The sequence below is a fragment of the Dipteris shenzhenensis genome, chromosome 10, assembly GCF_047967505.1.
Source record: "Dipteris shenzhenensis isolate YYH24624 ecotype China chromosome 10, Dip_SZ_1.0, whole genome shotgun sequence".
Taxonomy (NCBI): Eukaryota; Viridiplantae; Streptophyta; class Polypodiopsida; order Gleicheniales; family Dipteridaceae; genus Dipteris; species Dipteris shenzhenensis.
In genome coordinates, this window is record NC_141605.1 from 57,650,240 (window position 1) to 57,666,200 (window position 15,961).

The following is a 15,961-nucleotide window of genomic DNA, read 5'->3' on the forward strand; positions in this document are numbered from 1 at the left end:
TCGTGAGCAACTAGTAGGAGGAATAGTCGTTGGCCAATATGGTCGAGCCAAACGCCCCCCACTCCACCTTCCTCCATGGCCATGGCTATGGCGATGCCGTAGTCGTCGAAGAAGACGACCTTCCTGCTGCTGCTCCTGCTCCTGCTCCTGCTCCTGCTCCTGCTCCGATCACCGATCCAATTGCAAACTCCCGCACCCGCATCGTCACCTCTTTTCTGTGGCATGGCGGATCTGTTTTCGATGCATGGCTCAATGCCGTTGCAGCTCAGGTGGGTGTGGGTGTCTCTCTCACTCTCCGAGCTTTCATCGCTGCTTAAACCATCCCTCATCATTCGATTCTCTGTTCTGCAATTGCTCACAAGGTCGGATCGGTTATCTTGACGTTGCCCTACACCTTCTCTCAAGTCGGGTATGGTTTCGGCATTGGCTTCCAAATTCTCTATGGACTCCTCGGATGCTGGACCGTCTATTTGCTCAGCTGGCTCTACGCTGAAGTTGTGAATCGCACCAGAGACGAAGGGCTTCTGCACAAAAAACATATCCTCCAGGTATAATCCTGCTCTTGGCTCTCCCTGCCCCTTTTGATAAGATTTGTGTCGTCTGAATTCGACCACCTCACTCGCTTTTCCCCGATCAGATTTATGTCACCTGGTTTATGATGCAGTATCATGAAGTGATTGGGACTATGGGAGGCAAGACTCTGGGGCGAATCACTCTCGTCTTCAACATGACGGCCTTGTTCTTCGCATGCGTACTCCAATTGATCGCTTGTTCTAGGTGAGGCTGTCGGAAAAGTCGATGGAACATAGTCAGTCGGCGGCATGCCCTGGTTTTTGTTGAGTACCAATTGTCAGCTTTTGGTGCACAGTGACGTCTACTACATGAACTCTAGCTGGAACAAACGAGAATGGCTGTATCTCTTTGGCGCAATTGCAATCCCTACTGTAATGTTACCGTCCTTTCACAACTTTCGCATCGTGTCTTTGTTCGGCATTTTGACAACATCCCTGACTTCCGCCTACATGACCACGGCAGCTCTGCAGAACGGACAGGTATAGAACGAACGCGTCTTTTCTAAATTCTGACATCGCTTCTGTAATTTGGAATTTGGGATTCCAGACTCCCAGTTTCTTTTGAATCCGAGACCGTAATATTCGCTTTATGACTGCCATTCGTGTCGTCCAGATCGATAACGTGAGGCATCAAGGGCCCAAGAGTTTGATTCAGTTTTTTTCGGGTGCTACGAATGTCCTGTTCGCTTTTGGCAGCCACGGCTTGTGTGTGTAAGTCGCTTTATCCCAGAGTAGCTCCCGCTCCCTTAGGATGCGGGTTTCTTTCAGCTCATGGAAACACGAGAGGAAATAACTTTTTCATATGGAATCTGATAGGTTAGGGGAAAAAATCTCACTTGCCAATTTTGTAGGGAGATCATGGAAGCTATGTGGCAGCCCCGGAAATACAAAAAAGCATACTTCTTTGCCGTCTTATACACGTATCTGCTCACCATTCCCGACTCCTTGTGCGTGTATTGGGCGTTCGGCGATAGACTCCTCACAAGATCGAATGCATTTGCGGTCCTCCCTCCGTCTAAGATGAAGAACGTCTCGATCATCGCAATGATCTTGCACCAAGTAAGTGATTTTTCGTCATAAGTTGAGCAACCAGACACGCTGAACATTCGAATGAGAATCATCCTCAAATTAGAGATCGCTTCCGTTTCTGCAGTATGTGGCGTTCATGCTCAACGTGAATCCACTCTTCCTGGCATGGGAGAAGGTAACCAGAGTCCACTATACCCGATACTTTGTGGTGAAAGCCGTGGCGAGGATTCCTGTAGTATTGGCAATCTGGTTCGTGGCGCTGGCAATCCCCTTCTTCGGGCCGATCAATTCTGTGATGGGAGCGTTGCTCATCTCCTTCTCGGTTTACATAATACCCAGCGTCACCTTCGTGAAAGCGTATGGCTCGGAAGAAGCAAGAAAGGTGTGCGTCTCTCTGTATTCTTCTTGAGCCTTGAAGTTTGCTTCGCCCATTCTTCAATGGGCATTCCTCTTTATAAAACGGTACATTTAATGGGGAAAGATACTAAATGTGTGATGATGCGCACTAGCATTTGAATTTTGGAATCACCCAAATCTCAGGCGTGTGTACCTCCATCCATTCCAATGGAGCATCCTAATTGGCTCCTCCCATTAATGACACGCGGGCAATGCTTGGTCTGGAAAGGGCCTCGTTCTCTTCTAGTACACACAAGTTCAAGGGCCATTGCTCAACCTCCAATTCATGGGTAAGCCTACCCTAGTGGTGATTCATGATAAGCCTCTAAATCCTCATGTGCAACATTCAATCCATTGGTGCTTAGCCTGCGATAAGGCTTTAAATCGTCATTAAGAGCACACAATCTCAGCCATTGACACATTGGCGGGTTTTACCATTTAGGACTCAAACTACATCGTCATTAAAAAGCACACAATCTAAGCCATTGACACATTGGCGGGTTTTACCATTTAGGACTCAAACTGTGGCTTCTTTCATTAGTTGTACCCTCTTCGCTTTTATAAACACGTATTAATGTTTTCTCCTTGTGTAGTCAACACCATCGTCTCACAGAGCTTATGCCCTATTCTCATGCATGATTACCACCCTTGTTAGCTCTTAACCAAGACGCTAGCCTATATGACTCTCACATGCCAAATACTAAAAATCATAAGTGCCTCACAATTCAAGCATGCACATGCTCTCAAGGCTTTTCACTCAACATTATGGCAACTTACAAAAAGTAGCAACACTAGCCAACTTATGGTTGAATCGCCTCATTGGACCATCCCCTCTTGAGAATACATATAATAAATCAAACTAGGTAGTGTCAACTATCAAGACATGCATGCATGCATGTCTACACTAAGAACACCTTACTATGCATCCTTGTCCATTGCACCTCTTGTGAATCTCGAGTATCTTAGGAGCTAAACCAATATTTTATTTGTAATGTAAGGTCTGTCCTATCCATTAAGTTCAAAAAATCCTAAACCTATAGGTTCTTAACCCATATGAAACTATAGTCTCGGGCTTGTTTAGTGCCCTATGTATTTTAGGGTGCCATAACCAACTCATATTGTCCATTTTTTAGATTTCTCAATGCTTAAGCTTGCATCAACATATTGAGAAATCTTTACTAAGTGACCCTTTAAAATGTGTCACCAAATATCAAGCAACAACTACTTGTTATCGAACTAGCATTTGTACTTATCATCAACCTAGACTAGGTTGTTTTCTCTTTTTTATTAGGGCATTAGGCCTAACCTTAGCCATGCACACGCATTTAGGGACTATAAGTGTGGCTCCCTAAGTGGTGGGTTCGTCCACATATGTAAATTAAGTAAATAAAAAATATGTAAGATTAAGAATGAGAACCTAAGGATATCTCCTATCGATGCTTTTGCCATCCTTGCTTCTAGAGTAGGTGATGAGGACTTGGAGACTTTTGCCATGCAGTTGCTCTTGCGCATTGGCTTGGTGTATACATGGCAATCTATGCCTTTCAATTCATATTAGAGCGAGTAAATGGAGGAACCTGCTTGTTCCTGCTACCTCCTTCCCGTCCCTACCTTTGTCCCTCCCCTTCGTTCCCGTCACATCAAGTTTCAACCAGTCCCTTGTTCCGGACTGTTTTGAGCTTAGGAGCTACCCCCTTCAAGGCATTCGAAGGTCAAGCAGAATCAGGAGAGCGAGACCTAGGAGGAGAGGACACAGATCCTACCGACAGTAGCAGTCGGAGGCACAGATTGTTGCCCTTGGACGACGAGTGGACCTAGGTGAAAAAGAAAAAGAAGGTGAGCAAAACGACACAGAATAATTGAAAATGGAGAGCCAAATGCTGGGCAAAAGAAAGAACAAAGCAAGAGTTAGCCCCCTCTCCTCAAGGAGAGTAAGCTATGGATCCACCTTCAAGTTGTACCATGCCTGCTTTTGCGATAGACCCCTCGAGCACAAAGCACTCAGATAGCCCGATGCAATAGGACCAGATATGTTGATGGCAGATGCTCCTCTAGAGGGAAGCCCTTAAGGGATGGAGGAGAAGCTGCAGTAGCAGCACCCAATCCTGCCTCCCCCCTGGTCCCCTACCCCCCCGAATCCTTCTCCTCATCTCCCCCGTCCCCCTCCCTCCCCTCCGGATTCTCGTCTCCTTTTAGATCCCCCCTCTACTCCCCTTGCTGAAAGTTGGTGGAGAAGGTAGGAGTTGAGCCAATGGTTCCTTTAGTCCGTAGATGTACATACACAGACTATTCTCCCTCCAAGCCCCCATCAAAATCGCAAAAGCCTCGCTTTCTAGAGTTTGTTCCCACTCATAGGTGACATCCTCCTCATGAGTTGGATGATGGTGAGTTGAAATGTGCACAAACTTGACGATCGTGCTCGCAGTTAACCGTGGTACCCGATTCTTCAACAGGAGCTGTAGAGAGAAGTGGTAGGAAGGTCAGTTGACCTCCTGAGGCACCAACACTCTTTAGTAAGAAAACCTATCAAAATCTTGAGTATGAGATGAATTTAACAATATGCCAAGAGAAGAAATAATTCAAATTAACATGGTTGTGTTCTACACTAAAAGAGCTTCAAATATGTCTTTACACCTTGAAATTTGGGTAACACATGAAAAAGTTACATTCATTTGAAAGGAGATGGGTTTTCATATTTTAGTGTTTTTTGTTTTTACCCCCCTCATCAAAACAACCCCCCCCATTGGTCCTTACATATTATGAAAAAAGTGTACAAATCTTAAAATCTTGCATATTTTTCAAGGTATAAACTTATATTTTGTGAGAGGGTGGACATGAAATTTTCATATTTTTCCCTTGCATATTTAAATTTTATAAAGGAAATCCATGCATATTGTATATGGACCTTGTGCCCCCATTCCCTAGATTTTGGATGAGGGTAGTAACATATTACATATTGAGTTGGCGCCCCAGGGTCAACCTCCGCATGCTTCAGGAGCATATGTTCATAGCAATAGATATTGGACGTAGTCATCACCTCCTTCTAAGTAGTGGGCCTAAAATTTGGTCCCTTGTAGTTGTTGGCAGGAGCAAAGGGATTTGTATCTTAGCCTCGTCCCGACAGTGGCCTCGAAGGTGTTCACCCAATGCGAGCTTATATCAGGCAGGGTTGTTTGGATGGGGCTTCACGCAGGCGGCCTCAGGATAGGGATCTTGAACACATATGCACCAGCCTGTAGACAGCACCAGCCATCCTTATGGAGATATTTAGTAGAGTTACTCCCCAATGTGGACTTACGGGTTATTGGAGGCGACTTCAACAACCTGGAGAAGCAAGAGGGGATTCTTTTGTAAAGATGTTGTAGCAAAGCGAAGCACATCGAAGCAATTTGTATTTGCGATTAGTGGCAGGGAGGGAGGCAGAGTTTACTAGGATCCCAAGTAGCCTTCGCTTCTCCTTCGGGCAGAGGACAAGCAATGGTTTATTTGAGCAGTTGGACTATTTCTATGTTGGGGATTGGTGGGCTTTGCATCGAGGGGGAGCCATAGGCATTCTAGCAGGTACCACGATGTCGGATCGTACTCCACCTCGAGCAATCTCTCCCCAATCTTCCCCACAAGAGGATCCGCATTCCAGACAGTTTACTTCAGGAGGCAAAGGTCCAACATGCCTTAGTAAGGATTTTGTAGCAGCCAGAGGGTGTACCTTGAGAGGGATGGGCAACTTGGGTAGCAGAGGCCATCCAGAGGAGCAGTGTGGAGCTCCAGTCCCAAGCACTCAGGAGGAGACATGCTCTTCAGGAGAGGGAGAAAGCCATGAGGAGAGATCTAGCTTCCTGAAAGCAACTTAGGGAGCAAGAGCCAGGTTCCCAATGGTGGCTCAATGACAAATACGAGGCCACGAGACTAATTTTATAGGACATAGAGGTGCGAAGTGGGTGCACTCGTCCCGAGCCAAGTGGGTGCAGCAGGGGGAAAAGATGACTCAGCAGTTTTTCTTGGCCATTGGGCTGCGATCAAGAGGGACACAATTGCAGCGACATAAAGTTCTTCTAGCACTCGTCCCGAGCCAAGTGGGTGCAGTAGGGGGATAGGATGACTCGACAGTTTTTCTTGGCCATTGGCCATTTTATAGGACATAAAGTTCTTCTAGCACTCGTCCCGAGCCAAGTGGGTGCAGCAGGGGGATAGGATGACTCGGCAGTTTTTCTTGGCCATTGGGCTGCGATCAAGAGGGACACAATTGCAGCGAATAGGAGACACACAAGGGCAGATGCACACAGACCCACAAGATATTTTGGAGATGACCACGGATTTTTACAGGCAGTTTTTTCAGGTAGAGGAGGAGACCCCCCTGTGCCTTGTGGCCAAGGAGGGAGTGTTGGAGCAGGTCCCATCGGCGGTATCCCCGATCTTGAGTAGATGCTTAGAGGTTCCCTTAAGGAGGAGCTCTAGGAGGCTCTTAAGTCCCTTCCTACATAGAAGTGCCCAAGGGAGGATGGTATGACCCCGAGTTTCTTTCACTTCCTCTAGGAAAAGATCCACACTATGTTCAGACTGGTCTGCTAAGAGATTTTTTATACAGGTTCTCTCCCATCCTCCCTAAGCCATGGTAGCCCCAAAAGGGGGGGACAGGGCAAACATTCAGCAATGGAGACCAATTACCCTACTGGCCAGATCTTAGCCAAGGTCTTGAGGTTACATTTGAGAACCCACCTCCTAGATATCATTCACGACACATAAGCTAGCTTTGTTTAGGAACACAGCATCTTGGACAACATCTTCACATTCTGGGGGGCAAAGGATTGCAGCAGGGAGGCAGCGCAGCCTCTCGCCATCCTTCTGTTAGATTTTGTGAAGACATATGATAGGTTGCAGTGGTCTTTCTTAGAGGGCACGATGCAGAGATTTGGTTTTTCAAAGAGATGGATGGCAACCCTTTATGTAAGGAGCTCCAGTTAGGTGACCATTCGCAGTCGCACGGGAGAGCCTTTTCTTTTGTCCTGCTCAGTTCCACAGGGTTGCTCGCTCACTCCCTTCCTATTTCTCTTCGTGGTTGAGGCCATGGGATATTTTATTCACTCTCAGTCTGTAGCCTTTCAGATCTGATACTTTCGATCCATCAGCAGGATGAGTTGTTGGACTTAGAGTTTGTGAATGATACAACTCTATTCGTGGAAGGAGTTGTGGGGATCTTAGAGACGGTAAGGGGGGCCCTGGTCATTTATTGTGAGGCCTCGAGAGCATGGATCAACTAGGCCAAATCAGTTGGATTCTTCACAGGCATGGAGGAGGTCTAGGAGATCGAAGATTGGGGGGCACTACTTGGCTTTAGGTGGATCCCACGAGGGCGGATAGCGACATACCTAGGATATTAGGCGAGGATGGATATCTCGGCTGAGCAATAGATTGCCCCAGTTCTCGAGAGCAGTAGGCGCAAGCTTCTCTACTGGAGCTTAGCCAAGCTCTCTCTTGCATGTAGAGCAATGGTGGTGAACCATGTCCTACTCGCCACGTCCTACTATATTGCATAATGTTGGTGTTTTCATAGAGGATGCATAGGCCAGCTCAGAAGATTGGTGCGAAGTTTTTTGTGGGCAGTGGATGGCACACAAAACACCAGGGCTAGAGCGGTGTGGTAGACTGTGATCCTCCCACAATTAAGGGGTGGGTTGGGCATCATAGACCCAGAGATGCAGAGCCGGGCCCTCCCAAGCAAGTTGGTGGTTCAAGGCCTCACATCAGGAACAAAACCTTGGAAGCTCCTCCTTCCGAGAGGACTTCTCAGGAATACCTCCCGAATCGGTGCTCAGTGGAGCAGGAGTCTTACAGATGGATCTTCTTGGAGGCACCGCTCAAAGGGAGGGGTTCACCATTCATGAGGATCTTGATCAGGGTATGGTGTAGGGTTTCCAGGGCACTCATTCAAGCGAGCCCTTCCTATAGGGAGGAGTTTGAGAGGCAGCCGATTCTTTGGCACCCAAAGGTCAAAGACTCAGAGGGACGGATTCTTGGCCAGAGGATGCACATCAGATGGACACAATGGGAAGCTAGGTCCTTCGGGGCTTGGAGACAACTGCCCAAGGACACAGAGGCCAGGATGCAGATACTCTCATTTGCATGGGGTAGATACACGTGTGGCAGAGATTGATTCTGCAATCCCTAAGTCATGGTGGGAGGGAGTTTGCAGCCCGTGGACACCCCACTACTAGGATGGTTAGTTTTCTTGGACGGGGGTGCCTCTCCAAGTCCGATTCTTCAGGGAGCATCTGGGTTTTATCCGCGATAGGTTTTATAGGGTGGAACCTGATTGGCTCCTCCATGATGAGCTAGAGAGGGAGTCAGACGAGTTGGCATACTTAGAGGATCTGGTAGAGGATCAAGGTGGTTGGTCGTTTAGGAAGAGAGTGGCATATTGACCCTAATATGATCCTATCCAACGTAGAGACACAATCTAGCATCTCTGCCTATGGGAGGGCAGGCCCCGTTAAGGGATATACAGTGGGACCCAGGGTAGTGGCTCTGGCCATAGTACGACAAGGGCACTTAAACACGATAGAGGAGCTTCCCTTCTCTTACACCACATGTATAGGCAGACGCAACCAGTTAGATGGAGCTTCTTGGACCCCTCAAGGGAGCGACATTGGCTAGAGTAGGAGGTTCCTTGGGAGGTGGTCTGCCGCTTTTGGCCACGACTTTGGACCAACCTGAGACCTTGAAAGATATCTTACTTCTTCTAGATGGTGGCTCATGGGGGTCTACCAATTGGTCCTTGGCTGAAGCAAATGCGAGTGGACAGTTGATGCACTCGTTGTACGCAAGAGCATTGGAGATGATCCCACACTATCTATGGGGATGTCCGACGGCACAGAGCATTTGGATAACAGCCTTCCAGATCGTAGCCAAGACATAGAGGATGTGGATAGACTTCACGTGGGGGATGGTGGTGTGGCTCACAGAGGGTCTCCGTGCCTTGTCCATTGATCCACTCTCGCCAGCATATAGGATTCACGACGAGCAGGTCTTTTAGATGGGGTTTCTCGAGGCAGTACTGTCACTCTGCACCTGCCCATAACCTTTGCAAGAGGACAGCCTATGGGACAGTGGCTAGCATCACTACTTGGAATATCTGGGTCACTTGTGTAGTCGTATTGGGAGGACAGCAAGTCCCACCGGTAGCTACATTGGTAGCTATCTGGCAGGACATCACCTTCACACTAGGAGCTTGTTGGGAGTGTGGCATTCTGATTCTCGAGGAACCGCTGAGAGGCAGGAACGATTTTGCAAGGCCTAGCCTATGCACATATTCTGCACATCCTCTGTGGGGGATATCCGTTAGATGTATAGGCCACCAGCTTGGTTGTTAGCCCCTGTTCCGTAGGATCCCTAGGTAGTGCGCTGGGATTGTCGATAGGCTAGAACTAGACAGCCGCATCTTCTCTTTGTATTTCCCATCTTCAGCACTTGTTGGTAGCTGATTTGTATGGGGTCTTTCAAGCATTAATAGAAAGTTCTTCTCTTTGCAAAAATAAATAAATATATTAGAGTGGGTAGCTCTATCTTGTAACTAACTCCATGATAGATGAGGGTCATTCAAAGCTACCCCCTTCAAGGCATTCGAAGGTGAGGCAGAATCAAGAGAGCGAGACCCAGGAGGAGAGAACACCGATCCTATAGAATGTAGCAGTCGGAGTCACAGATTGTTGCCCTTGGACGACGAGTGGAACTAGGTGAAAAAGAAAAAGAAGGTGAGCAAAAGGACACGAAACATTTGAAAATTAAGAGCCAATGCAGGGCGAAAGAAAGAACAAAGCAAGAGTTAGCCCCCTCTCACCAAGGAGAGTAAGCTGTGGATCCACCTGTTCAGACTAGTCTGCTAAGAGATGTTTTATACAGGTTCTCTCCCATCCTCCCTGAGACATTGTAGCCCCAAAAGGGGGGGACAGGGCAAACATTCAGCAATGGAGACCAATTACCCTACTGGACATTGCACACAAGATCTTAACCAAGGTCTTGAGGTTACGATTGAGACCCCACCTCCTAGATATCATTCACGACACACAGGCTAGCTTTGTTTAGGAACATAGCATCTTGGACAACATCTTCACATTCTGGGGGGCAAGGGCAAAGGATTGGGTCAGGGAGGCAGTGCAGCCTCTCGCTATCCTTTATTTATATTTTGTGAAGGCATATGATAGGTTTGAGTGGTCTTTGTTAGAGTGCACGATGCAGAGACTTGGTTTTTCAAAGACATGGATGGCAGCGCTTTATGTAAGGAGATCCTGTTAGGTGACCATTGGCAGTCACACGGGAGAGCCTTTTCTTTTGTCCCGCTCAATTCAACAAGGTTGCTCACTCGCTCCCTTCCTATTTCTCTTCGTGGTTGAGGCCATGGGATATTTTGTTCGCTCTCAGTCCGCTAGTCTTTCAGATATGAGACTTCCGATCCATCAGGAGGATGAGTTGTTGGACTCAGAGTTTGCGAATCATATAGCTCTATTCCTGTAGGGAGTTGTGGGGAGTTTAGAGATGGTAAGGGGGGCCCTAGCCATTTATTGTGAGGCCTCGGGAGCATGGATCAACTGGGCCAAATTAGTTGGATTCTTCACAGGCACGGAGGAGGTTCAGGAGATCGAAGATTGGGGGGCACCCCTTGGCTTTAGGTGGATCCCATGAGGGTGGATAGTGACATACCTAGGATATGAGGTGGGGATGGATATCTCGATAGAGCAACAGATTGCCTCAATTCTCGAGAGCGTTAGGCGCAAGCTTCTCTACTGGAGCTTAGCCAAGCTCTCTCTTGCACATAAAGCAATGGTGGTGAACCATGTCCTACTCGCCATGTCCTGGTATATTGCATCATGCTAGTGTTGTCATAGAGGATGCATGGGCCAGCTCAGAAGATTGGTCCGAAGTTTTCTGTGGGTAGGTTTGGTTGGCACACAAAACACCAGGGCTAGAGCAGTGTGGTAGACTGTGATCCTCCCATAATTAAGGGGTGGGTTGGGCATCATAGACCCAGAGATGCAGAGCCGGGCCCTCCTAAGCAAGTTGGTAGTTCAAGGCCTCACATCAGGAACAAAACCTTGGAAGCTCCTCCTTTGGAGGGGACTTCTCAGGAATACCTCCCGAACCGGTGGTCAGTGGAGCAAGAGTCTTACAGATGGATCTTCTTGGAGGCACCGCTCATAGGGAGGGGTTCACCATTCATGAGGATCCTGATCAGGGTATGGTGTAGGGTTTTCGGGGCACTCATTCAAGCGAGCCCTTCCTATAGGGAGGAGTTTGAGAGGCAGCCGATTCTTTGGCACCCAAAGGTCAGAAACTCAGAGGGACAGATTCTTGGCCAGAGGATGCACATCAGATGGACACAATGGGACAATGGCCTAGCTAGGTCCTTCCTTGATGTCTTTAGCTTTCAGATTCCTGTCAAACCATGCCTTTCTCCGATGTTTTTGTATTGTCATGGCATGATAGGCAACTAGTCTTGTCTCTGTATGCTTTTCCCACTGACAGAGCCTTTCTTTCAAGGACTCATGATCACCCATGCATTCCTGTACTGCGATGCGTAGACTTGGTATTACAAATTCTACTCTAAGTTTAGAGTATTTAGAACTAGAGGAAGCAATCCCTAGAATCACCATAATAAGTTTTCATCAGAACTACCTATGGATCTTATATAGCAACAAGAGTTTGTGTTACATCCCAAAGAAACTTGTTCAATCCATTGCCACCTCAACCAAAAAGGAGACCAAACTGATCCATCACCTCTCATCATGGCAAATCCAAATCCACTAGATGTGAGAAAAGCTGCAAGTGATACTCCTTCCCTCTCTCCCACTATCTTCACATGGTCAACACTTTCTAATTTGTATCTGCTATTTGTAATGTATTACTGAATTGTGATCAGTTTTGACTTCTATCTGATTGTATTCCAATTCTGTCTTAAGGCTCTTGATGAGAAGTGTTTACTTAAAGTGTTTACTTAAAGTCTGATGTAGAAATGCTCTAGGTATAACCACCCTAAACACATTTGGCGGTTGGTTTGAGTTCAAAAAAGCCTTTGAGATGGAAGGAATCAAGGAAGCTTGATGCCACGTGTTTGAAAGTGGTAGCAAGATACATGATAGCGGTAGGAATTTGAGGAAGAAAGAGAGCAATACAGAGTAGACACAAGCTTGCATTCCACATTGGAATGGGCAAGTGAAAAGTGCAAATCAAGTATTGATGAAGATCTTGATGGTGTTTTCAAAGGAGAACAACAATGAAAGAAAGAGGGCTGGGCAGTATATAAAAGAAGATTAGAAGCTCCAATCGAATTTTGATTGAGGGTGATCATTGCCTTCATGGAGGATTGGGTAGCAAATGTTGAGCACAAGAGAACAAAAGACTCCTACCCGAAGAGGCCACACTTATTTTACTAGGGCAAGAGTCAAGTCCAAAGCCTCAAGTCAAACCGACCTTCAACAACAACAACAAGATGGAGAAAGTAGTGAGGATGTCGACTATATCCCGAGCAGAGAAGGATTCTCTATGGACTTGGCCCATTTATCTGTGAACTGCCGATTGGGGGGGTTAGGATACCTAGAGCGAACAGTAGCGAGGGTCTCATTGGATAGTATGTCCACTAGTTGTTCTCCCTTAAAGGCACATTGGCCTTTAAGTGGGAGTTTGTGGGGGTTAAAGGCCATTGTACCTTAACCTCGATTATGTACAATACTCAAACACATATATATATGGAGATAGTATCTTGTCACTATTGGCTTTTTTGGAGACAACTCCCCAAGGACATAGAGGCCAGGATGTAGATACTCTCTCACTTGCACGCGGTAGATACACGTGTGGCAGAGATTGATTCTGCGATCCCTGAGTCATGGTGGGAGGGAGTCCGCAGCTCGTGGACACCCCACTACTAGGATGGTCAATTTTCGTGGACGGGGGTGTCTCTCTAGGTCCGATTCTTCAGGGAGCATCTGGGTTTTATCCGCGATAGGTTTTACAGGGTGGGACCTGATTGGCTCCTCCATGATGAGCTAGAGAGGAAGTCAGACAAGTTGGCATACTTAGAGGATCTCGTAGAGGATCAAGGTTGTTGGTTGCTTAGGAAGAGAGTGGCATATTGACCCTAATACGATCCTATCCACCTAGAGGCACAATCTAGCATCTCTTACTATGGGAGGGCAGGTCGTTCAGGGATATACAGTGGGACCTAGGGTAGTGGCTCTGGCCATAGTACGACAAGGGCACTCAAACAGGATAGAGGAACTTCCCTTCTCTTACACCACATGCATTGGTAGACGCAACCAGTTAGAGGGAGCTTCTTGGACCCCTCAAGGGAGTGACATTAGCTAGAGTAGGAGGTTCCTTGGGAGGTGGTCTGCCGCTTTTGGCCACGACTTTGGACCAACCTGAGACCTCGAAAGATATCTTACTTCTTCTAGATGGTGGCTCATGGGGGTCTACCGATTGGTCCTTGGCTAAAGCAGATGCGAGTGGACAGTTGATGCACTCGTTGTATGCAAGAGCATTGGAGATGATCCCACACTATCTATGGGGATGTCCGACGGCATAGAGCATTTGGATAATGGCCTTCCACATCATAGCCAAGACATAGAGGATGTGGATAGACTTCACCTGGGGGATGGTGGTGTGGCTCACAGAGGGCTTTTGTGCCTTCTCCATTGATCCACTCTCGCCAGCATATAGGATTCACTGCGAGCAGGTCTTTCAGATGGGGTTTCTCGAGGCAGTACCATCGCTTTGCACCTGCCCGCAACCTTTGCAGGAGGACAACCTATGGGACAGTGGCCATCATCACTACCTGGAATATCTGGGTCACCCGTGCAGTCGTATTGGGAGGACAGCAGGTCAAACTGATAGCTACATTGGTAGCTATCTGGCAGGACATCATCTTCACACTAGGAGCCTGTTGGGAGCGTGGCATTTCGATTCTCGAGGAATTATCGAGAGGCGGGAACGGTTTTGCAAGGCCTAGCCTACACGCGTATTCTGCACATCCTCTGTGGGGGATATCCATTGGATGTATAGGCCACCAGCTTGGTTGTTAGCTCCTGTTCCGTAGGACCCCTACGCAATGCGCTAGGACTATAGACAGGCTGGAACTAGATAGTTGGGTCTTCTCTTTGTATTTCCCATCTTCATCACTTGTTGGTAGCTGATTTGTATGGGGTTTTTTAAGCATTAATAGAAAGTTCTTCTCTTTGCAAAAATAAATAAATATATTAGAGTGGGTAGCTCTATCTTGTAACTAACTCCATGATAGATGAGGGTCATGGATTAAAAATGAGGACGAACTATTCTAAGTACCTATGTAGTGAGGGTAGGCACACGTGCTTGCTAGTTGATGATACATATAGTGGAATCAATTCATGGCACATGCATGTGTGGAGAGGGTTGGTGGCTTAGTTCGCCATCCATAAAGAGTATTATTTGTGTGAAAACACTAAGAACCAACGATCTGAAGGTATCCATTGTTGTGGATGCTTTTTCTAAGGTGTGCTAATATTCCTTGATCAATGGCTTGATTTGCATGTGGCAACCATCCCTTTGAATTTTGGCTTTTTAGTTTTATACACTTTAGTCCCTTTTATCGAGCCCTTCATTAATCTATCTCAAAATACATACACATAGGTCGTTGAGCTAGGTTATGCGCTAAAATGTTTCCATTTAGTGGTTTCTCCAACTGTGTCTCCTCATGGATTTTGCATGGCACTAACATATATATATATATATATATATATATATATACATCTCTCTCTCTCTCTCTCTATCCTTAGTGAAAATTATTTTACATATGGCAGCTTCTCTAATCTATTTTTCTAGTATCACCACAACATTGTCTTTGACATTAATCATTGTGTGTCATTCTCAAATGCTAAGTGGCTAAAAGTTTCTTTCATTAATTCTTAGTTAATTTTTATAGGCAAACCCTCGATTCATTTTAAGATTGAATATGATGATTGGGTGTATTATTTGTTACTTGTGTGAAAGCCTCACATAGAAGTTGTTGCTTAGTATTTGAAACTGATGATTGATGAATTAGTTGTTAGTTGTGTGAAAGCCTCGCGTAGTGACCATTGCTTAGTATTGAAACTTGGCTAAAACAAATCTATTCTCAACTTTTATTTCTGATTAATGCTTATAGTAAATGGTAGACTGCTACTTAGTATTTGACCTAGAACCTATTCTCAACTTTTCTTTCTTGATTAATGCTTATAGTAAATGGTAGATCTCAATATGAGGGTCCATAACGGCTCATGGAAAAGTATACTTCTTAAAAGAATTTATATGCTCCTAGAATACTCCAATGATTTCCTTTGAAAGCATTTATCTTCAACCCACCTACAAGCTTCATGTCAATCTTTTCTACTAGTGGGACTCTATGTATTACCCAAATTGCCCAATATTTAGGGCATTGACCCCTACACTTCATTTTCCTTCATTATGTTGTAGTGTTGTCTCACATTTTTTTCCAAGCAATATATACAATGGTTTCAAATTGTTTGAAAAACTTTTTCCATACTCCTTTCCATTATTTATCTTATATATTGGCCAAGCATTATCATGTCACTTATGCTTAATTTTCATGAAATGCCATACATTCAAATGGAGAGAGAGAGAGAGAGAGAGAGAGAGAGAGAGAGAGAGAGACTAAATTTTCTTTCTTTGTAATTGTATAGAGCTCCAAATTGCAACCATCAAAGCTATTTCAAAATTGGAGAAACATGTTCATTATAAATGGTTTGGTGGCCTCGTGGGTTTTAATTGTTGGATTTGGATTTGGGGGATGGGCTAGTGTGACCAACTTCTCAAGGCAAATACACACATTTGGCTTGTTTGATAAATGCTATCAATGTTCAACTAGCTAGCTATACATTCAAATTATATTTCCAATCATTATAAATTATCTTTTTTTGGTAATGCCTCTCTCTCTCTCTCTCTCT

The 15,961-nt window shown here is 46.0% G+C and overlaps 1 protein-coding gene across 1 annotated transcript; it reads left to right on the forward strand.

The window, feature by feature from the left end:
• Positions 1-38: 38 nt before the first annotated feature.
• Positions 39-15,886, forward strand: LOC147898020 (auxin transporter-like protein 1). The gene is made up of 8 exons (XM_087380774.1): positions 39-269; positions 363-548; positions 665-777; positions 869-1,052; positions 1,186-1,283; positions 1,424-1,631; positions 1,726-1,983; positions 15,698-15,886. Exons 1-8 carry the CDS (start codon positions 39-41, stop codon positions 15,884-15,886), a joined length of 1,467 nt encoding a protein of 488 aa, XP_087236900.1.
• The last annotated feature ends 75 nt before the right edge of the window (positions 15,887-15,961 follow it).

Bases quoted from the DNA above. Each gene is read 5' to 3' on its own strand.
- LOC147898020 (XM_087380774.1), top strand. From the start codon at position 39: ATGGTCGAGCCAAACGCCCCCCACTCCACCTTCCTCCATGGCCATGGC. The intron at 270-362 runs GTGGGTGTGGGT...ATTGCTCACAAG, and splicing joins TCAATGCCGTTGCAGCTCAG to GTCGGATCGGTTATCTTGAC. The intron at 1,053-1,185 runs GTATAGAACGAA...CGTGTCGTCCAG, and splicing joins CAGCTCTGCAGAACGGACAG to ATCGATAACGTGAGGCATCA.